The 24,083-nt window shown below is 42.1% G+C and overlaps 1 protein-coding gene across 2 annotated transcripts in view; it reads right to left on the bottom strand.

Moving 5' to 3' along the window:
- LOC138267270 (polyunsaturated fatty acid lipoxygenase ALOX12-like) overlaps positions 1 to 24,083 on the bottom strand; it is a 115,455-nt gene that overhangs the window by 56,443 nt on the left and 34,929 nt on the right. For both annotated transcript variants that reach the window (XM_069216129.1, XM_069216128.1), the window contains exons 3-4: positions 21,893 to 21,971; positions 197 to 319 (exon numbers count right to left, since the gene is read on the bottom strand). In XM_069216129.1, coding sequence (XP_069072230.1) covers positions 197 to 319; positions 21,893 to 21,971 — 202 coding nt within the window. The remainder of the gene's footprint in view (positions 1 to 196; positions 320 to 21,892; positions 21,972 to 24,083) is intronic.

Below are 24,083 nucleotides of genomic sequence, written 5' to 3' on the forward strand. Positions count from 1 at the left end.
CCAACAATCAATTACATCCTCCTCAGAAGTGCACCTAGACATCAAGTAACACCAATGAAGATAGAACCCGGCATGCAGGCCATCTCTTGACCCTGTTCTTCCCCGCACATGAAGTACGGAGGGCAATAGCTCTACTAGTTTTCAGCAGGGATATGTCTGGGCTACGGGCGAGATCCGTAGGTATATGGACACTTACGCATAGTGCAGAGAATTCTCAAAATCACTCCGCTTTTCATTGTCAAACCGGACATCCTGAGGAAGATCTTTCTCTGAATCTGCAGCAATGCATTTTGGGATGTGGGGCTGCCATGCCATCCACCTGACAAACACAAACAGATCATTGGAGATGTCAGCGCAACAACCAAAATACCAGACCTTCCAGAATTCCCCTGGAAGCAGCAGGCCTCAGGCAAAATAATCTAACGAAATACCTGTGTGAAACATATTCCAGGAAAGAGGCACAAATTGTAGAACGAGGGTTTTCATGAAGGACCTTTTCACTTGAGTAAAGGTGTTGGGTACAGATATCCAGCAAAAAGTGACTATTATGTACACAGCTTTTGAAATCCACTAAGATAAACTGACCGGTATGCTTAAAGTGTAAAGGGTACTGTGACTCTTGTCAAGATAAGGTTCACACAATAATGAAATGGTGACTTGTGGAGTCAATAGTGGATATGTTACACCGGACAATTACTATATTCTATCTCACGCAGTGGACCCACTACAATTCATCGCCTATAATACAGTGTAATTTAGTTGATAATGTTTTGCATACGGAAATGGTCTTCTTCAGGACATGAGAGAAGCCATTCTGTACTTCCAAAGGTTGCCCAGCAACATAATCTGGCTACATAAACAAATTAAGGTAAAAAGGAGATGCCACAAGGTGAGGCAGAAAGATCCTTCTAGTTTGGGCAATATTATGTTTTAACATTATTAGGTGAGCCTCACATGGAGTCCCAATTGCCTAGTGAATCTATGGTGGCACTTGTACGTGGATCAGAGTCCGCTTCCCCTCTTCTAGGGTCTCATAGTCCACTGTTACTCTGCTTTCTAACTCTTTCCAGAGGCCATGCAGTGAACAACCCACCAGTGAGGTTGCCATAGAGTCTGACTCTGAACACAACTTCCGCCTGTGCCTGGAATCCTGGAGTCGGATCACATGCTGGATTCTTCTGACACAGGACCCCCCCGTGGACCGGAGTTATATCTATGCAGACATGCTTCCACTGTATTTGGTGGCCCGTAGCTCAACCTGCTGTGTATCAGGTTTTCCCACCCAACACCCACAGATTTTAACGCCGCTCGAGATTTACCTAACCATTTAAACCTGGGAAAGCACTAAAACCTTGGGGAGGTAATGAGGAGGAATATTTGTATTTACTCTTTCCATGAGTGCTGCATCGTGCAGCACACATGGAAAGAGGAAAACGCCTCTTAGGATTGTTTTTGTGCAGGAAGGTGACCCTTCCTGCACAAAAAATATCCTGTATGCAACGCAGACACCCTTACACTGTGGGGCGAGGGTGCCTGCATTGGCGCTAGGCAGAAAATAAGCATGGGGGAAATGGACAGGAATGCACCGTATTGCATAAATACTGTGCATTCCTGCCCTTTCACATTGGCATAGGGCAGGGCAGCAAGAAGACTTATGGGACTGTGCCCATTCCCCATAAATAAGCCATTTGGTGCTAAAGCAGAGCATGTGAAAGTTCCAGTACACACAGATGGAACAGTGTGGGTGCACCTGTTAGCGATACTAAGTGAAATTTGAAGTTTACTTATATTTCATATTGGTGGACACTCATTTAAACTAATTGTATTTGATTCATTGTCATCAGGGTATAAGAGACATGTTTGCTGCTCAAACTTAGCTCTATAATACACTCTAATTCTGTTTGGCGTTTTTTTTGGGGAAATCTGGTTGGCTCCAATTGGCTTAGTGTGTAACTCATTCATTTGTTATGTTATTGGAGGTGCTGTTTTGCTTTAGTAGTGTAGGTGACCATAGGCCATGGATTGCTTTATAGTAGATTTAAGAGGATCTTTACATTTTGGGCTTAAATCACTTGGGAATTGTAAGTTTACGGTATTTCAGGCTTAAGAAAATGAGTTGATGTCATTGAAGGTTGTATGTCTTTAGTGCGCTTTGGGTGGGAGTGGGTTACGTGAAAATTGGAACAAGGACTGTCATTTTTAGGTCTAGTTTGACAGCATTTCAATCAATACTTTAAGCATACAGAGTGGGCTTCGGCTGCACCCTGCACTTTCAGTCTCTCACCGTAGGCTGCTGGCTGCTTGGTGAATCATTCCTCCTGCCATGCAAGAGGGGCTATTTTACATCTGAAATGTATGTTGAATTGTCACACAATTTGTTTTAACTCCGATGCATTTGATACGTAAAGCAATCGTGTTTTGCTTTGTTTTTCACTACTGTAGACTTATTTTAAATGTAACCAGACAGGACCCCTACTGGACAGTTTGACTCCCAACCAGGTGTTCGACCAGGGCAGTTGGGCCACAGAGCTAGAGAAGCTTTCAACACTGATATCTTATGAATTGTAAGACTAGTGTCCCAATGATTTTGAACTCACCTGTAGCCCCCCTGAGTCTAGGTTGAAATGAGGAACCCATGAAGTTCCCCAAGTTCAGGAATGGCTGGCACATGCTCCAAACAAAGCAAAGAGAATTCAGAGACCTTCTTCAGCGTCTGATGAACCACTGAGTCAAGGGTCCACTACCAGCCAGAGGAGAAACTATACTGGGGAATATCAAAAAGGGTAGTGAACGATCAACATGAAGCGCAGTTCATCAGTGTCTATTTCATCGTGTGATGCAGATGTAGATGTAGATTTTAGCTTCAGCCCAGTAAGGATACAGATCCTCATGGATGTAGACCTGATTCTGTCCTCAAGTCATCCTCCACATAATTCTCAATCAGCTGGACTTTGGTATTTCTTCCCGATTAGAGCAACTTCTGTCATTCATGGCAGCCTGGACGTTTGTGTTCAGGCAGGGAAGGTTACATGGTCTCCTCTTCTAGATCTTTGCTTCTTCTCAGCCTTGTGGAGAACAACAACCTGAAGTCCTTGTTCCTTAAAAACACTCCTTTCAACTAGCACTGTAGACTGTCCTTCCAAAGTCAGAGGAATATAAATACTGGCTCTGGGCTCCAAGTACTCAGGGAAAACTAGGGCCACTATGTTAAATTCAGAACTAATCAAAAAGTGTGCAACCCTCATAAATCATAACCCAAGTCATTATACAAGAAATATCCCTCAAAGGCATTTTCTTGGGCATGGCTGGAGTGGCAACCCGGGAAATCCCCTGAGAGGCTGGAGCCCCAGGAGGTGGGTTTTGACACTTGGAGGCCAGTTTTGGCCTCAAGGAGTGGTGGAGCAAGTTAGGCGATCACGGCGGCAACTTGAAAGAGTTGCTTGTTTTGTTTTCATATTTTGGAGCTGGTTCTAGCTTGCATTAGCACATCTGCACATGGGGGCTGCATTTATCATTTTTGTCAGGGCTGTTTTAAGTTCCCAGTCCAGCCCTGTTCTTGGGCATCCTGCACTGAAGGAAGAGGCAGCACGTACTGGTTAGTGGAGTGTTGATCTGGATGCTGTTAGGCAGATCTGGGAGAAGGTCTGCCCTCGTCAAGTCAAAACAGTTTTTCCAGTGCTTTGTTTCTCATTAGTTTTTGGCATGTATGCATAGGGGTCTGCATGGGGGGGGGGGCTAAGGGAGAACTCTTTCCACCCCGAATTTAAGTACAGCCTGGTGTGCAGGCTCACAGTGCAGTGTAACACTATGGCCGCCATGGAATTACTCTGCCTGCACTAATACGGCCGCGGACCCTGCCAAAAACAGTCTGGGACGCCGCATACAGGTTATGGTGGGTGGGGGTGGGTCCTCCTGGCAGCAGCTAACACTGAGTTGGTGCGAGTCTCAGATTGGTCCGACCTGGGAGGCTTGCCCTGTCATTGGTATCTCAGGCTGAGCATGCCACTACCAATGACAGTGCCAGACAGTGTGCGCGCGTGATACCCGAATTGGACCAATCTGCATCCGACTCTGATGTCAGACCTCCAAAGTTAGCTGACCCCCAGCAACAGTGCACAGGCACACACCAGTCAGAAGAAGCAGGCTGCAGCCCGTGTGTTACACAGAGCAGTTTGTTACAGGGAGCAGTAAGCCAGCTATAACTGCTATAATATTTATGTGGTGCATAATATGTTAACATAAAAACAGCTTAGAAACTGCTAATCAGACAATGGCAGCTTAATCCTTCTATTAAGGTTTTGCATCAGGCTTCTCAAACCATTGCATGCCTGTGCTTTATGTGACAAGGACCATGCCCCTGCGCTTTTTGATACTGTCAAAAGGGTGGGAGGATGGATGACGTTAAAATTATGCCCACCCCCTGAAATAAATTCTGCGGACGCCCATGCATGTATGTGTTCTTCCACCCAAAAACCAGATGGACAACACAAAAACTCAGTCTTTAAAGTGCAGAGCCGAAGGACATAGCAGGCAGAATGACCTCACCCTGGTAGCATGGAACGACCATCTTGTGTGTTCACAGAAGAACCCATCATTTAGCACTACATTTCCATGTATGCTACCAACAGACACACTGCATCAACAACAAGGTGATGGTTGTAATGCTTGAATTAATTTCAGCTGCTTGGGCCATATTCCATTCCATTGTTTTTCGCCATCAGTACACTTTAGATGAAGGCCTGCCTTACTCATAGCAGTACCGGCCCAGTTCCTCTTGGGAACAGTCTGTCCCGAACTGCCAGCCAAGGTCTCACTCAGAAGGGACCGCAAGCAACCTGAAGTCCTGCTTTCGACCTACTTGGGCCTCATCATTGAGTTATAGTTTGAGTCGTATGACACAGTGAGCATGGGACCCACATCTGGGAATTTTTCACTTTGGTTGAAATACTCTCTCCTTAACGTACAGGTGAAACATCCTGCACACCTTTACTATTAAACAGGAGCCACCAACAGTCAAGTAGCTTATGTCCTGGTGAGAGGGCAGCCAGCACCATCTTCTATGCATGGGGGTACACTATGACCCTGAATATGTATAAACTACGTCAGTGTTACGGCAACCGCAATTACCAATTCCACTGGGTATGGTAATTCCAGGAAGCAATATTACCAAATCATTATAAATTTAGTGCCCAAGAATGGGGAATAACTTCGGGTGTTGCGGTTGGTGGACCCAGTCTTGCATATTTCTCCCTCTTTTTCTGCTGCTTTTGCCCAGTGCGTATTTCACCAGATTTTTCCAAGGGAGGTCATCATGACAGCAAACCAAAGCTTTTGGGTTGGTCTACCTTCTTTGTATACCATCTCAGCTGAAAACTTACATTTTCAACGGAATCAGGGACTCCATTCCACTCAGATTTTACACCTGTTAGAAATTATTAAAATCTTTTTAAATTTAAATAATAGAGGTGATGCACACTTTTCCTGGCTCTTGAAACCATCTGCTCAGTTTTGTGTTTTTAGATATTAGCGACCAAAAGCCACTAGGTGGTGAACATAGCGCTTAATACGTTAATAAATCAGTGAATCAACCCACTGTTCAGCAAAGCACATGGAGCACCAAGTGCCTTGAGAAACCCTACAATAAGGCATTGTGTACATCAAGGGGATTAAAATTAAGCAACAATATGATTAACCTACTTGAAGTGGAATGTGAGGCCTGAATTATTGTGTAGAAGTGAGAACAGTAACTTGCATGAACAGGCACAATATTTACATATGAGACTACACCTGGCTGGGCTGGTTTCACATAACTGTATGACTGACGCATTTCCTCTTCATAGGCACACAGTGTCATTGTGCACAAAGGTCTTAACTTACAATGTGGAAAGGTGATACGAGACCCTGAGGCAAGGCTGCTATTGTACAGGGTACTCCTAATATACACAGCCCGGACATTACTGGGTATTAACAAACACAAGAAATGTGTAGGTCAGCACTTGATATGGACTAAAAATAATTCAAATGTAGATCCAAAACACTGTCTGAATTGTCTACTAAGGTCTCCATCTGCATCCCCTGTCTGAATGCTAGCAATACTTTCAGGGAGATTTGTAACAATTATTTCACTATTTCACCTTGCTGCTATTCAAGAGAATATTCCATTGGGTTACCAATGTCCAATTTTAGCCTACAACACTGTTGGATGACTCACCAGCTGGGGATATGCTACAATTCCACATGAGATGGACACAGAGACATTCCTCAAGATATTTAAAAAAAAAAGAAATGATGATTCAATTAACTCTGATATAGAATATAAATGCAAAAATAAATAACTGGATTCTTCTGGTGCAAGTTGAGTTCTTTAGATGACGCAACGACAATACAGGAAACCTCAATGCTTTACACGAAGACTATCTTAACAGCTGAATAAGCTTTCTACATTTTAGGTCGGGCCTGAGGAAGCTAGAAAACAAAAGCTGAAGAGGAGGAACAGCCTTAAAGTTAAAATGGCAAATGAATTCTGGGTCACATCAGACAATATATGGATGAGTGCAGCGTAGCTGACAAAAGGGAAAATACATTGATGGTTCATATGTTGAAGTGGCTGGTCAACGATACTGTAAGCATAAAGGACTGGCCCAAGTTGTATCTAGCTGATATGGTCAGATGGGAGCTTATGAGATAGTCCTGGGATTATGCAGAAAGATGGTTCCCTATTTATCTCAAATACTGATATGGCAATGAGGGAGTATGATATGGAATTGTACAGTTTTTGTTGTGACAAGTCAATTGGTCGGATTTGAGAATATTAAAATCACATTCCCTTGCATGGATTGATCGGAATATGCAACAAAATTGAACGGTTCAGTTTCAGAAAAAGAGATAAGTTAGCTTGAAAGAGATAAGCTGGCTACTGGCAGACAAGCTAGTTGTGAGTCCCATGGACCTGAAGACACTGCATCCAAGTTTTACAAGGCTCTTACTTTTCTTACCTTTTTTCAGTCATTGCTAGCAGGGTTGTGGATATGTTAGTTCATACACATGACTGATCCGGCAAATAGATTGGGTAGCAGAAACTTCCACTAGGGAGTTTGTTGCCAACCCTATCAGGGGTATTGAGAATTTGTTAGTTTGTACAAATGATTGGTGGGGTGAATAAATAATGTAGTGGGAGTTTAAAGGATTGATTGATGGTGAGTTTGTGACAAGTAAGGGGTTCTGGGCTACGGGTCAAGGCATGGACAATTTACAAAAGTACATATAGAAAAGTAAGCCAAAAGTAGGAGTCGACTAAAGGCATGCAATAGGGAACAGAATTTGAATAAGCGGACCAGGGCATGCACATCTTTGTAGGTATTTGATGGTCATAAATCAAAGTACTTTTTTGTGCATGGATTATGAAATATAGTGGGTGGAGAATGTTTGATCTTATGCAATCTAGAGGTGGCAGAAAATTATAGAGTATTTGGATGTTTGATAAAACTTTTAATTTACATTTAGCAATACATGGACTAGGCGAGTTAAGATCTGTTGGCTGGTAGCATTGATTGTGTTCTTGCATAAGAACCTGTAACATTGCCCACAGCTTGTTTTTGTCCACAAACAGGCTTTATTCTTGTTGTGTGTTCTGTTTTGTAGAAGATGGCATATCATGGTATCCATGCTAGTAAGGTTGGGAATAGCCAGCTCTTAGCCATTCATTTTTCTAAATCCCAGATGTTAGTCAGTTGTCCCTTTTTTTGCTAGGAGGGCATACCATGACTTGGCAGTCTTTACAGGGAAAGTGGTGCTGCTGACTGCTTTCTTTTTGTGAGGTGGAATGATTAATCACGGTACTAGTTTCGAACATACATTCTTAGGTTGGGAGTATTTGTTGCATACACAATGCGAGAGTCAAAGGGAAAAAACAGCATCCCAAGCACATCCTCCTTTCATATGCTATACACACAACACACACAAGGTGCTTGGGTATTATTAACACCCAGGCAGTTTGTGTGTTTATGGGAGTATTTGTTGACTTAAATCTGGGGAGAAATTTCAGGACCTTTATTGTGTATTGCCTTGTAATTGATAGATAGCACTTTGAATGGAGGTCTTTTGTGACCAGTAACCACTGAGGAGCTTTCAAGGCAGGAGAGATGGGTGAACATGTCTTTATATGTAAAAGTAATCTTGGGCGGAGTTCTGAATTCTCTGGAGTGGTTTTATGGCTGAGAGAGGAATGCTGTGACACAGACTCTGAGGCTTATTCAGAGTTTGGCAGACAGGATACTCTGTTGAAATGTGACAAATTTCCAGTCTGCTATATTACAAGTGCCATAGGCAGTAATACACTTGTAATATGACAGACTGGACAGCGACCACATTTACAATAGAGTATCCCATCCTCCAAAGTCTAGATAAGGCTCTTTGTGCACATGAAATGATGAGTGATGTAGTTGCTTAAACCTTTTGTGGTCCTCCTAGAGATGGAAAAATGTATGAAAGAGTCTTCAAAACAAAGAAGGCCCATTTGGGTAGTTTGTCTACTTGGGCGTTCATTAAGAGTGCAAAGTACATGACAATTCCAAGGTTTTGCATGTCTTTTGATATTTTTGATAGTTGCACTATATGACTAGATTGTATAGGCAGAGCGTTAATAGTTCATAACCTTGCCAAATCACCGCATGTGAGTGTTTCCAATACATTCTATTTAAAATAGTTCCATGTCATCCTAATGGATGGCTATGGCTTTGAGACAGTTTTTGAATTTTGACTTTGTGCATCCTTGAGATTTCCCACTGTAAGCATTATTTGTGTGTCATCAGCATAATTCCATAAGATAAAGTCGAAACTGTTGATTGTCTCTGTTAATAGCTTCATATATACATTAAAGAAGGGAGGAGAAATGATAGATCCTTGGTGAACTCCAGTTTTTATTTTGTATGTGTAAAAACTTGGATTTTTATTTGAGGTAGATAATTAACCAACTCAAGTAATAATCACAACCCTCTAAGTCACTCTGGTAACCTGGGCTCAACCCCCTGTTAGCTATGGCACACAATAGACAGGCTCAATCTAGGGAGATGAGTAAAGTGTTTATGAAGTACCAAAATGGTAATGAAGTCAGAATGCAAAGCAAAGAAAAATTTCTTCACAATTAGAAAATTAGAGTAAAATTCAATAAACAAAATTACGCCAAAATGACCCAAGTCCAATAAGGGCAACCAGAGATGTGATTATTTAACATCTTAAGGGAAAATAGTTCCAAAAAGCACAAAGTGCCCATGATAGTCTTTGGTCATGGTGGAGCGGGACTTAGGTGCAATTTGAGGCGGACTAAAATGCAACCTGAGTTGAATACACCAACCATGTTCGTCTTGGTCAAAGATTTCACCTTCTGACTTGAGACCAGATTTATAATTTGGTGGATGGCCTGTCCTCTGCCAGGGCGACAAGGAAAGTTACTCCGTCACCCTGATGGAAGTGCTGCCTGCCAGATTATGAAATGTCCACTGACTCAGCAGACAAAGATTTGACACAAACTGCTGTCACAGCGGGTTCCAACAATGCATTTTAACTTTGCCAGTAAAAATGACTGAGCTGTACGTCAAAGTGACATTTTTTAAAAATTTTCAACATGAAAATCTCAAAGTGTGATTTTCTTTTTGAAAATTAAAAAAAAAAACAACACCCCCCCTTGCTGTGGGAGTTTCCTCCCATGGCAAGGTGGGCAGTGGGCATTGAGCATTTTTCAGTGCTGCTTACCAACAGGTTTTTCCTGGCGGTGACGGGCATTCAAAATCAGCTATTTGCCCACCCATTTTAATTAGGCAGGAGGACATATAGCCAGCCTCAAACTGCCCTTACTCCATCGGCAGTTTGAGGAGTTTGACCATGGTGGAGATGGAGTAGTCTCCAATGTCGTCAAACTATGGTCTGCCTGAATTTAAAGGGGCTGGCAGACCATACTCTTGGCGAGGAGGGAACTCTTGTCGCAGTTGCGACAAGATATAATCAGGCCCTAGGTCTATTCAGTATCAATCTGCTAGAGGAGTACACTTCTAAACCCCACAGGAGTCCAGACAAGGTCCAGGTTCCACTATTCAGTTGGGTACTTCAAGGAAAAGGCCTCCTGCAGCTTGGTGTCTCCCTCTGGCCACACAGGAGATTACCAATGGACTCTTGGAGTCCACCTCTTTGTTCTGGATACAACAGGTAGCATGTCCAGTGCTTCAGGTCACATATATCAGGTCTAATCCATTTCTGATCTTCTGTAGGTCCAGTAAGTGTTCTCAAGTGGATGCCTGGAGGTGCCACATTTATGCCTGACATGAACTAATAGGTGGGGTAACTCCGGCCACTCCCTAACCAATGAGGTAAAGGTTCCCAGGGCCAACCCTGCCCTGTGAGTATTTTCAAGATGGCAAACGTCCTCGGCCAAAAGTTGGGCTCTTATGGCTGGATGTGTGGACAGGGAGTGTACAATAGCATCCCTTGTGTCCTCTCACATCTGACACTAAAATTCAATTTGGGGCAGGTACCCACAACACACCCAGAGACAGACGTCTATTATGATAAAAGCAGGGTCCTTTAGCAACCAGACAGTAGATGCCCAAGCATTGTCTTAGCATCCTGTTCTCTCCCTTTCAAGTGCACCTCAGCTGTAATATGTCAATCCAGCAGTATGTCAAGCAGAATATGATACTCAAGCAGGATGTGACACTGTAGTGTCAAAAAAGAATGCCCACACCTCCAACACTGCCTATTCTGTGGTGTTCAAATGAGTCATCTTTACCAAATTTGTTCTTTAGAGGCATTTAACACCTTCTTCACACCTATTGAAGTCTAATCATTGGCTGGAGGAAGCAGGAGAGTGAATGCGAATGACCCACCTGCAATATCAGGCAGGGAAAAGATAACTTTCTAAATGTTACTTTCCCTTAATATTTATAAAACATCCAATTTCACCATTGAATTGGATTTATTAAAATAGCTGTTTAATTCTTTTTCTAGCTGTTCCCATTCCTAAGATACAGTATTTGTGTTTGATGTCACTTTCTAGTGTTTCTCTGTGGGCTAGCCAGCCTACCTAGAGTAAAAATAGCTTTTGGGTGCTAGTCACTATACGGAGATAGTAACATTAAATTCCTACATATCCTACTTTTAAATACTATGCACACTGCTTTCTGGGTTATTAGACCTACACAGGAGTGACATTCATATTTAAAAGGGAGGTTTCTACCTGTAAGAAAGGTTTATTTTGAGAGCTTGAATTGTAGTTTTTGCATTGCTACCGTCAAACTACAATGGTAGGCTTGAAGCCATGTTTGCACTGCCACACTGGTGGATGGCACAATAGGTGTGCAGCTCACTAGGGGCATGTAACTTCCATGCCATGGGGACACTACGTAAAATATACTAAGGACTTATAGTAATGTTAAATGTGCCAATTAGGGGTATGCCAATTCAACCATGTTTAAAGGGGGCGCACAGGCACTTTACTACTGGTTATCAGGGGTAAAGTGCACAGAGTCCTCAAGCCAGCAAAAATCTAGGGTCCAGCAATAGAGGAAAAGTCCAGAGCAACCGAGCAGAAACGGAGGATTTCCCACAGTAAGGTGCTGAACAGAAGATGTGGGGGTATATATCATTTTAGACCTTTCCTCAAGGCAGGAGGAGATCCAAGCAGGAGTTCAAGACACAGAGAGATCCAGAAGAAGTAGTGCTTCTATGCCGTTTTTATTAGGTCAACCCATATGGCACAAGAGGAGAGTCTAAACCTCTTCCCAGGCAGAATCTTGTTTCAATCTGACAGAATGTAGTTGTGTTATATATGTAGAAATGCTGCTCTTTCAATGATTGTGTAAAGGAAGGGCCCATTAGAAATTGGTCTATTTTCATTAGGCTCTACGGAGTCCACATTGTTCTTCTTGATTGATGGTCATATGTATGCTTTATGTCCTATGGAAACATCCATGTGGATAGAGAATTATTTATATTCAAGGTTTGTATTGCCGACAATGTTGATAGTAGACTCAACACTGAATATTTGTGATGAGCATAGGTCTGAAGGGCAGCCAGCTGGCTTCCTGGCTATTCACAAGGGCAATAAATGTTGTTGTAGCTATTTCTTGGAATGAAAGTAGAAATGTGTGAATTTTTTTGTAGCATGCCTGTCTTAGGAGGTAATTCCAGGTGACCGCTATTTCTCTTGTTTGCTAGATGTTGGTCAACTTTTTTGGTGGTATACTGAGTTGCCCTTCTGGTTCAGAAGTCCTAAGAGTGAAGAATTGTTGTTTGACTGTTTTAAGGATTTTGGAATTCTGAAAGTATTTTATGGAGTTCCTAGGCTGAGCTTTCGGTATTGTAGATCCTTCTTGAATAGTTTATTTTCTTTGCCTTATTGATGTGTGATTTATACACTCTGTTGTGCCTCTGTAGATGTATTGTTTCAAGGGGGTTCCTTGATTTAAGCTCAGTGTCATAGAATGTTGAGATGTGTCTTTCTATCTTTTTTTAGGCCTTTATTCATCCAAGGGGCTTTAGTTTTTGAATGGGTTGATAAGGATGGTTTTGTCAAAGGCTGCAGTCATCCAGTCATATAGATTGTTTACAGAGTTTATTTTCTCCAGGTGTGTGTTTGTGATCAGATTAATTTCAAAATCATTCATCTTCAGCTTAGTTCATAGTCTAGCTGTCCAATGGGATGAGGTATAATAGAGTTTTGAAAGAATCTTAGTTGAAAAGAGGAGATGATGATTGGTCCAACTGGAGAGTTTCAATTGACTGTCTGGGCTACAGAATATGTGGTTTGATGTGTGGCTTGCTATGTGGGTGGGCCAGGTGACAATCTGCATTAATTTGTGAGTGGCAAGCCTAATAAGATGATCATTTTTGAGCCATCTGAAGTTTATATTGCCAAAAATACAAAGGCTGGAGTGTGCGATCAAGAAGTCTGATACTACATTTAAGAATGTGTCAGTAAAAGCTCCACTATTGGGTGAGTGTCTGTGTAGCAGGAGGAAGTTGAAGGTGAATGTATGACAGGGACTGCATCTAATATGAATAGCTTTGCAGCCTTTAATTATGTTATCAGCCATTTTTGTGTCTGTTTTAGTTTTCTTGAAAATAGTTGCAAGTCCTCCTCCTTTCTTTCCCTGTTGATTCAGAGTAAAGCATTGACATACTGGTGAGATTGCTTTATGAAGTGTTTGTACCATATCTTATCCTAACCATGTTTCTATGTCAAACATTAGGTCCATTTTGGAGTCCGTTACTAGCTCAAATATATTGTGCTTGTTTTTTGAAAGCTGATCAACCATTGATCACTATACAGTTGAAACGGTGTGGAGTGTTTTTACAGTCATAATGGGTTGCAGGCAGGTTAGTGTTTATATATTCTTTGTGGTCATGATCAATGTGTTTTGTGACTGGTTGGTGGATTGCCTTCCTTTTGTTAATTAGAGGGTAATGAAACAGAGGGTAGATGAGAAGTTTATGGCCCACATGGTCTTTGGATCATGTTACTGTCCTCCTCAATGAGACTTAATAAGGAATTGAGATCAAACATTTTTCCTATTTCCTAGATTTCTTTGCTACTTTAATAATGTCCTTGTAATGCTTACCAAGTCAGCGATAAATGGGAGGTTTTGCACCTACCATACAATAAGAGTGAAATAGCAACCTAAGCTTCTTATGCTTCTACCTGTGTTTCAATCTCACAAGAATGGCCACAAATTCCAATAGGACAAGAATTGGCAGCCCCTGCATCATCAGAGTCCAGTATTATGGGTTACCATGGTGATGATACAAAAAGGTATACAAACAATTAAACATGCTGGTTTGGCTTAAAAGAAGCTATCGAAACTAGAGGCTTTACAAATACTCTATTCACCACTTGCATCAGGGGTAAGTTGGTCATGGATATGTAAGGTAGAAACAACATTATTAACTGGAGATTTGTGTCACTGCAGAATCCTGCTATGTATGCCACCTTTGTACTGTGATATCTATTTAACATCAGATCACAGGAATCTTACTGAAGGAAAAACAATCCTTTACAATCTAAGCCTGTACATCAAATGTATTATAACCCTAAATAGTTAAATACATTTTATCCTGAGACTTCAGATAGCTGTGCTTGTTGCAATACCGGAGATGCAGTCACCCTCCCCTTTGTTGCGTGCTTGCTTTGACATCCATGCTTGCAAGACGAGGGTCTTTGAAGTAAGGAGCAAGACAGATGTGTTAATGATAACACCAGACCCTATAGTTACATCATGAGGATTCACAAAATAATTTCCATGGACATTGAGGATGTTTCTGGGGCTCATCCTCTTCTTCCTAAAAAGAGAATATATAGGACATGAGCAGCCCAAATTCCCAGCTACTTCAAAGGGAGGTAGGGATTAATACATCCTGATGTGACCCAGATGCTATTATCATTATTAGTTTTCTATATCACTAGGATAGAAATAAAATCTTATCAGGTGGACTCTGAATATTTTCTAGACTACTTATCCTTTGAATTTAGGAAACTCACCTGCCCCAAATATCTCCACGCATCTGTAAGTACCGAAGAAAATTCTGATTGAGGGGTCCCAACTGTACCATGAAAAATGGGTGTCTCACTTAAATGTAAACCTTCCAGGTGGTCAGTTTCACATATGCTTTATTCTGTCTTTGAGTTTCCTAATATTGATGGGCTTGGTTTTGGGTGTGAGGGAATGAGAGTTTTTTCTTCATGTTATTAAGTTGATATCTGATTTGGAAAACTATTGTGTGCCTGGTTGTTCTCACTAACCAGTGGATGTAGGAGATAAAAAATATTACTCTTTTAGAAGTGCAATAAATGATTTGATCCATAAAGCCCCCCTCCATAAAACTATATTTTAGCCCTAAGGTGGTTTAGCTGACACTTTCAGTACAAATATGTTTCTGAAGTGATGTTATTTTGCACATCCTGTTTAAGGGCACCAGCTCACTTTGATTTCAATATGTTCACTACCATAGCCTTCTTCAACATTGCTGCAACCAATTGTAGCAGGTTCCTGTAAAGGTCAATATTGTTAGTGTTTGATTCACGGACACTACAATTACCTTAAAGTTGTCACCCTGGGTGAACCTACCATGCCTACACATATAGAATCACTGTTGTGCAGCACTTTCTCTGACCCAGATCCCCTCTCCAGCATCCACCACAAAAAATGCAAAAGACCCAAAGCAGGTGACAGGACATTGCATTTCTTATAGTTATGGCTTTGTTGAAAAAATGTGGCCCCACACTGAATTATTAGTAAATTAAAGGTTCTGATGTTCACTGGCAACATTTGGAATGCAGATGCACATTTCAGCATTTCTGCCTCCTTGTCTTTCTAACCCACCAAAATCAATAGTCTTTTCAATATGTTAATGGCTCACAGACAGGCTCTTTGTAAATCTTTCATAATCTTGGTGTATTATATTATGGTATTGTATATTTATGTTTTTCCATGAGACTTTTTTTGGCTGTGTTGTCCATATTCTTTCCAGTATCCTCTTTTTATCTTGGCTTAGTCCAGGTTTTCACTGGACACCTTCTATCAGACTGCTGGCGATATCAGCAGTGACTAGTGTACTAAGTAGTTTTATGTGGCTTTTTCCTGCATAAAAAATGCCATGCTTTACTCTTGTACATTTTATCAATTTCAATCTTTTTCTGCTTCTCATGCATATTATCTGCCTTTGTGACTTCCTGCCCTTCAATACTTTCTACCGTTTCTTGTAATGGGGTTCCTTGCTGGAATTGTCAGTTTGGTGTATGCACATTTAACTTAGCAAAACTGTTCTTGGGCTTGCCTGAGCACATCCTTGGCACCCTTCTGCTCCGTTTTGCAACATCTTTGAGATCCTAATCCGAGCCTGGTTCACATCGCCTAAGTGGGTGGATGTGGTTTTTGGGCCTGTTCCCAGTGCTTCTCCCCTTTTAGGCAATTAGCATGGAATTTGTTATGTAACTCACTTTCAGTGCGGTTTACATCTTCTTTACAACTGAAGAATTTGAGTTTGCTCTGGAAACCTCTTAACATGCGTGTGTACCAACCTTCCATTTAACAACTCATCTCCCAGCCCCACGCTCTTTAACGCATATGTGACACTGATGGCTAACATCGTTCGATCCCACAGTCTCAACATAATTTCCTACGCAGACTACACCAAACTCATCCTCTCACTCGCCTTCAACCCCTCCACCACCAGAACCAACTCCCACAGATGCATGACAAGTGTCGCTGACTGGATGAAGAACTAATGCCTGCAGCTGAACACAGACAGGATGGAAGTACTGATCTTTGGCAACAGCAGAAACACATGGAACAACTCCTAGTGGCTATCAGTCCTCGGACCGCACCCACTCCCTCTGACCATGCCAGAAACCTCTGAATTATCATTGACAATAAGCTCACTATGAAATCACAGATCAACGACGTCTCCTCCACCTGCTTCCTCACTTTCCACATGCTACATAAGCTCTTCGAGGGGCTATCTCTACACACGAGACGCATAGTGACACAGGCCCTCATCACCAGCCAACTGGACTATGGCAATGCCCTCTAAGTAGGAATCGCCGCACACCTCCCACAGAGACTTCAGACCATACAGAACGCAGAGCCAGACTTATCCTTGGACTTCCCCGACAAACCCACATCACATTCCACCTCAGGCCACTCCACTGGCTCCCCATACAGAAGAGATGCCAATTCAAGCTACTGACACATGCACACAAGTCTCTAGACAACCAAGGACCCTCATACATTAACCACCACCTAAACTTCCACCAACCAGAGAAGACTACACTCTGCCTCCTTTTCATTTGCCCATACTCCCCGCATCTACCGAAGCAGACGTGGAGGACATCCCTCCTCTCACATCGTAGCAAAAACCTGGAACAGCCTCCCTACGCATCTCCAGACCATCACCTCACTTCCAGAATTCCAAATGGCCCTCAAGACCTGGCTGTTCGAATAAGCCTCAGGGACCCCTAAGCAACTAGATACCCTAGCGAGGGATTAGCCGCCCTTTATAAATCCTGACTGACTGACCAGAGTGTCATAATGCTGAAACAGTGACTAGAGTACTCAGAGGTACTACAACTAAAATATAGTAATTTGCACAACGATGCACATGAAAGGAATTTGTGGGGTTCTTTACAAATAGAGACTGCTAATACAAAGTATCTTGCTAAGGCTCTAGATTTTTTTTTTTATTTATTGATAATCTTTTCAGGGCCTTGTCTTGTACCAGCATTAACATTCACTACATGTTTGATAGGGGCTTACCTCTTATGTTTTACCTTGCCCCTACCCCCTTCCCAACAGCATATTAGCCCCTTCTTTCTCCACCTTCTGTGGATGTTTCCCCATACCCAGAACAAGTCATGCTGTGGAACGAGCTTTAACTCGGTGTAATTCACAAGGTTTCCTTTATTTGAGACTTCCTTTGCGCTCAGCACTTTGAGTTGCTGGAGAAACCGCTGATCTGCTGCAAATCTTCAACACAGTAGTCCAACTCCATTTGGGGCTTAGTAGATTGTGTTCACTCCAGGAGCCCACTGAGGTCCTCGGACCTGCAAACCTCCCCCAACCAGCAGGCAAAGTGTTGAGCTGCCTAGCATAGAACAGCTTCTCACAGACAATGGCATGAACTTAAAGAGCCAGAAGCAAGCTGCACCACTTGCACACACTCTACGTGCACTTCCTTTGTGCACTGCATTTGCCACTGCTCAGCATCTCATCTGACGCTGAGTTCAGCCATCACTTTTTTATGCAGGCTGCCCGGGTGGGAAATTATCTGGTGATCCTAAGGTTCTTTTGTGCACGTATTCTTGATGAACATCCAGCGTGCCCACCCGCCCTTGGTACCCAAACCATATGGCCTAGCCTACCTCTCCATGGATGAGTGCCCAGTAAAGAACCAGTTTCCTTCTTGCTGTAGACACCACTGCACTAGCCCTGGTCAACATCATCCCCAAAACATTGGCTGATCTCCTGACCTCCGAAAGTAGGATCATGATTCCTTGTAAGAGTGAAGCCAGGTGATGTATTGTCTTGTACTTCACGGTTTAATTTGTACAGCACTTCACATCCCTGACAAGGCAGCGAACCATTTTGATGCACATTAGGTTCCTGGGTGCCTTTTCAGAGTTAACTGCTGGGAGTATGTTGGTTGTCATCACAGTCGAGGTCATTTCTTTCTTGGGGAGTCTTTGCACCTTGATCAGGTCTTCCAGAGGCCTAAATGTCCCTTTCTTGTAGATGTTGGAAAACTGCACCTGGTCTCTTCTACAGCTGCCAGGCATCCAGGCAAGGCTCCAAGGTTTCAGAACTCTCAGCATCCAGTGAAGTGCATTTCCACCTGGGTCATACACAGGCTGGAGCTCTCCTTCAGCCTTTTGTGTTCCGATGACAAACAGGAGGCCAGCCACCTTGCCTTTGGAAATAACTTTGGGACTTGAAACATGTGAAGGGCAAGTCACAACTCAGTCGTCTTCCCTGTAGGAACTTCTTTCTTCTGAGTCTCCACTAGGTTTATTGGTGCTCCATTGATCTGGTGAAAAAGTGCCATTTATATCATGCACACTAGCGTGTGACCTGTAACAACTTTGAGCCAATCCTAACACAATTTCCACAGTCATTCCACTTTAGTAGAGGTTTGTTTCCCTGCAAACTGTCACAGGAGCCTTATTTCAAAATGACAGGACCCCCCTCCCAGATTCCAACCAGGGCCTACTATATGAAAATGAGGAACCACCATTGCAGCCCCTCCCTCTGTTCAACAAACAAGCCGCTTGGACCAGATGTTAATAGTCCGGAAGGTACTCCATTTCAAAGTCCTCCTTCACACTAATCAATAGTTTAAGCATGTGACATAGACCAGGCCCAGCTGGTCCTTTGTAATGATATCCTTGTTTCTGCCCCAGGACAAGCCACCCAGATGCCTACTGGTCCCCGTTTTCAGTTGCCCCACATTCGGATCCCTGCACCAGGATACTGTGCTGACCCCTCCGACTAGAGTCATATTCCTTTCCCTACCTGCTGTGGTCACTAACCGTTTGCTAAGACTTAAAAAATAGTATATTTTTTTAATGATTCTTTTAAAGTTTTACTTAGTTATTGTATAGACTTTTCAAAACTTGGACAAAGTGCAAAAGCTCCCCAAGAAACGTGCAAACTTAACTACCACTATAACCAACATCCTTCCACCAATACAGTACAAAAGGGAGCCCGGGAGCACAATGAGCATCACGGTACTTCGCAGCCTTGTCAGGGATATGAATCACTATGCGCATTATGCAGTACAATAAAACACCTGGCTTTATTATGACGCAGTATTCTGCTACCCACTGGAGCGAGGGAAATCACTGAATGCTATGGGGGTGATTTTGAGCAGGCCCATTGTAGAGGTGACTACAGGAAGCGGATTCTTTACTGGGCACCCCCATCTATTGAGAGGTAGGTTAGGTCCTAAGGATTTGGTACCCTGAGGGGCTGGGCATGATGAATGTTCATAAAGGATATACTTAAATTAAGCAGCATTTCAAGTGCATTTCAAGATCTAATTTCCTTTTCAGAAGGGAAATGTCTTCATTGATATAATCAAAATGCTGAAAAAAGAAGAAACCTAGTGAATAACATTGCATTGAGCGAGCAAAGGATGTTCAACACAGTCCGGTTTAAACTGTACCACCCAAAGGAACTGATTCACAAAGGTAAGCTTGCACCTTTGTGTAAATTTACTACTTTTTGGAATTCACAAACTACACGTGGAGGTTTACAAATCCACACTATATTTACATGTGTGGAGTTCTCCACCCCCGACTGCAGAATCTCCTGGTGCAGAGAACTCTGCACACAGAGGTTCATAAAGGTTGTACTTGAATTTAAGGAGTAATCTCTATTACTAGAAAGAAAAAAAGGCCACTGGTTGGTTGTATTACTCCTGGGTAAAACCGACATAGCAATTTATTTTGACTGCTGCTATGTCCATGGCGTTTTGGAGTACAAGGCCGTGAACTCTGTGAAAGACAGAAAGAACTGTCCACTTGTAAGCATTTTTATACATGAACTAAATTAGTGTTATAGCTAATTGGCATTACGAAATGATTAGTAGTGACATTTGTTTGATGTCTTTGATGAAAATCTTTATGTTGGTAGAGATTTGTGCCCAAATTCAAATTAGGAATTTTATTAACTTTGCATTATAGGACAATCTTGAACATTCCTCAGTCACTCATAGCAAAGTTATCCTTAATGTTAATTTTGTTTATTTTCAAACAATGAAGGAATATAATGGATTATGTCATTTACATGTTGAAGAAAGTGGTTTACATCCTGAAAGGCATTGAAAGTATTGCTTAATTTGAAGATGTTGAAGGTTTACTCTAGGGAATCTTGCAGCAAAAAACATGTTTAAACTATTTTACAGTTGCCATATACCTTGTGCGGTGTATTTAGTCTTAGTAATGGAGTTTGCATCGACAGTGTGGCAGAAGCTACTAATTGCATCCTTAATGATAACAAAAATCTTGAAGTGTGTGGACAACAATTTTACTGATTTTGCAGGCGCTCACCAAGCCCCACTAAAAACTGATCCACACAGTATTTAGACTCAAAGAAAATAAGAAATAGAACCACATCAACTTTGTATTATAAGAACATCACTATCTCACCTGCTAAGACCACATTGACTTTGACACCTGCTGCATAATCTTCAACAAAGCAACATCAAGCACGCTGGCCTTTGTGACAAAATAAAACATTTCCGATAGGCAGGGCACTAATGCTAGCTGGGCACTGCCTGGTTGCAAACCAAACAAGCATTGTCATATCCAGTTGGTCAAACTTTGTGTTAGGGGAACTGAGTGATAATAGTTTGGTGCCTTTGTTACCAGATGTTCTAAATCTAGAAGAGAATCTAACAATGAACTGTTGTACCTTCAAAGAAGAGTGATATGAAAAAAAGTCAAAAAATTAAGTTTGCTTTGTATGTGATGAACTTAAAAGGCAAACACAGCAAAATACTGCACAGTACACTCTGAGAAAGTGCCATTATTTTCATTTTATTATTAAGAAAGTCTGTGTGCCTGCACGTCTTTGCCCTGTTGACAGCAAACATGGCACATCTAACGTGTTATCAGGAGTTTTATGAAAGTAAAGTAAAACAAACACGCTAGAGTGATTAGTTAGTAGCAAAGTCTCTTTATGACAGGCTAAGGTAAGCAAACAGCAAGCACTATGTAAAGTAAAAAGCCACAAACCAGCAATTAAAATGTCATTGTGTGAGCCAAGTAAATATATTTGTAGTCTACCAAGAGGATTACCCGATGGACCATTATGGAATTCTAATGGTATCACAAATGGGACAATGAAGCCATCGACGAAATGAAACAGCCTTGCTGGACATCCCATGCAAGCAAAAGCAAACCATGAAAACACATGAAAGCCAATGGATGAATGGGGCTGACCCAAAGTCCACTCTCTTTTTATTGTACTTTATTGAAGAATTGATTACATTAAGCTAATAAAGAAATGGCAAAAAAGACGAGAAAACAAGTTCTCTTGCTATGCAATTAGGACGTTGAGTAAAACCCCATCCTAGATCCTTCTTGGTCCTATTTCAAAAAGGAGTGGAAGGCCCATTTATTCAAAGCGCATTAGATAACCGTGTTCATCATTGGTAGAGCCCCTGATCTCCGGCCTGCGGATCCGGATCTCCACAACGCTCAATTGTTTCAGTTCCCGCAACGCTCCCTCAATGCTGCTCCCTGGTCTCTAGCCAGGTGTACACGTTCCTACACTTACATGGTCCCATAGCTACAGCTGCAGATACTTTTCCTAGCCACAGTGTCCATTATTACAGGCTGCTCCCTCACCTGTAAATCTCCCGTCTTTCTCGTAGCTCCTTTTCACGGTATTCGTCAAACACTGAAGCTGAACTGCCAAATTTCTTTACTGAATGAAAGAAATAGGGAAAAGCATGAGCAACATTCATGTTTGTTTGGTTAGAGGGTGAGTGCAGTTCTGAAGACATTGGTCATAGCTGGCAGAAACAGGCTCTGAAGCACTCAGGTGACCCAAGAAGCTCATTCGCACATGGACAGACAGCCTATTTCTGAGCTGCTCTCAGGATTATCCACACCTGTTCAACATTGCAAGCTTCCCTCACACATACAATAGGCACAGCCGAGGCAACACTGCAAGCTTCCATCACATACACAACAGGAACAATACAACCAGGAGTGTAAGTTTCTCTCACACACAAAAGAGGCAGCAATGCAAACTTAACTGGATGTGTAGCACAATTACTACACAGGCAACAGTGCAAGTTTCCCTACATCCACCCACATACAATGAAGAACAAGCAATGTGCGAGAAACAATAAAGCCTCTAAATATCATGAAATTGTTCTGACAGGTTATACAAAGTGGATGAATGTGGTACACTGGTGGCATCAGAAGCACAAGTTCACTAAAAGTACTCCACCACAAGCCGTCCGCGAACACTTTCCATCAGTACTCTGTTTATGTCAGACTCCAGCCAAGTAGGGTGCAGGACGTTTTTTTTCACCATCCACTATTCACCGTGATTGAGGAATGTGCCCTCATGAAAGGAAGCCAGTGTTAAGTAGTATCTTTGGATCTGTCCCAGGCTTTTGACTCGATTACCAAGAGCCTACTCTGGTGTAAACTTACCACTCTGGGGATGGAGCCGGGGCACTAAAAACATTCAGTTTGCACTATAGGGCGGTGGTCCAGGTCAGTACAGGTGTAAAAGATGCAGATCAACAACTCATGGCTTAGGTTACATGGGGGGGGGGGTTAATTAGGGGTGCTGTCTCACCTTCTTTTTATTCGGTTTCTTGCCCATTCAAATGTTGCCATTAATGATCAAGCTATAATGTCCCATAAAGGAAATGGGCTCAACGATAAATGAATCAAACAATCAATCATGGGCTTATTCAAGATTTGTACAGAAAACATCCTTTTATCATCTCATCAGAAAGACAATATGATGCAGTAAATATTCTTACAATAGTAAATAGTTAGTTAAAAAGCATCAAATTTCCAAGACCGCAATATCATAACTTCTTGCGGTACAATATATAAAAATGCAAATTAATATATAAAAAACTAACAGTACCGTCACTTGCTGAAAGGCAAGGTCTATTCACGTTGTCGTGATATCAGCAGATGGCAGTGGACATTACACTGGTTTGTGGAAGACGAAATTAAGTCTTAGGTCTATTTGGTGTTGCGTTATCTAGCAGTGGTAGTTCGATCCCACACATCAGATACACGATCAGAAATGACAATTGATTTGATAATAGGCCTGAACCCAAAGTATTTCTTAGGTGCATGCAGCCAACCAAAATAAAATCTAGTCTAGGTTCTATCTCAGGCTTCTTTCTTCCACCCCCCCCCCGACTTCCAATCTCTTCATCTCAATCTGTGTCAATTCAACAATGCGCAAGGGTAATTCAGTGCTACGCGGTTTGTGTCTGTCATTATGATAAAGAAGCTCATATTTCATAGAGATCTGTGATCTATATTTATCATGGCTTGATATGAATTAACAGTTTCTATACTTCTACATTTCGTGCAGTGTTGCAGCGGGATTCGCACCAAGGCGATCTTTGGTGCAAACTGAAGAACAAGCTGCACTTGAGTGGATGGAGCGTTAGTCCTAGACCGAGGCGTGACTCAACAAATGAGCAATACATAAAGAACAGTGAGGCACATCAGGCCCCCCACAATGAAGAGAGAGTAGTAGATTTCCAAACCATGAAGGTTTATTAGCAGACTAGCAAAGTTACAAACCCCGATCATTTAATGTTGCTGAAATTCAGGAGTTTAATACATGAATATATCAGTTAGCATAATTCAATTCAACGTAGCAACTACAAAGAGAAATTGCTTAAAGCTGACAAAGCAAATTGACTAAATTCAGATTCCCACAAAGGCAAGTTCCCTAATATGCTGAGCTAGACGAACTCATGACATTTGTGAGAGAAGTCAGACAGGAGGTGTCAGCAAGTAAAAGCCTCTAAAAGGCAGAATCAAATGA

Source organism: Pleurodeles waltl, chromosome 12, assembly GCF_031143425.1.
Source record: "Pleurodeles waltl isolate 20211129_DDA chromosome 12, aPleWal1.hap1.20221129, whole genome shotgun sequence".
Classification (NCBI taxonomy): Eukaryota; Metazoa; Chordata; class Amphibia; order Caudata; family Salamandridae; genus Pleurodeles; species Pleurodeles waltl.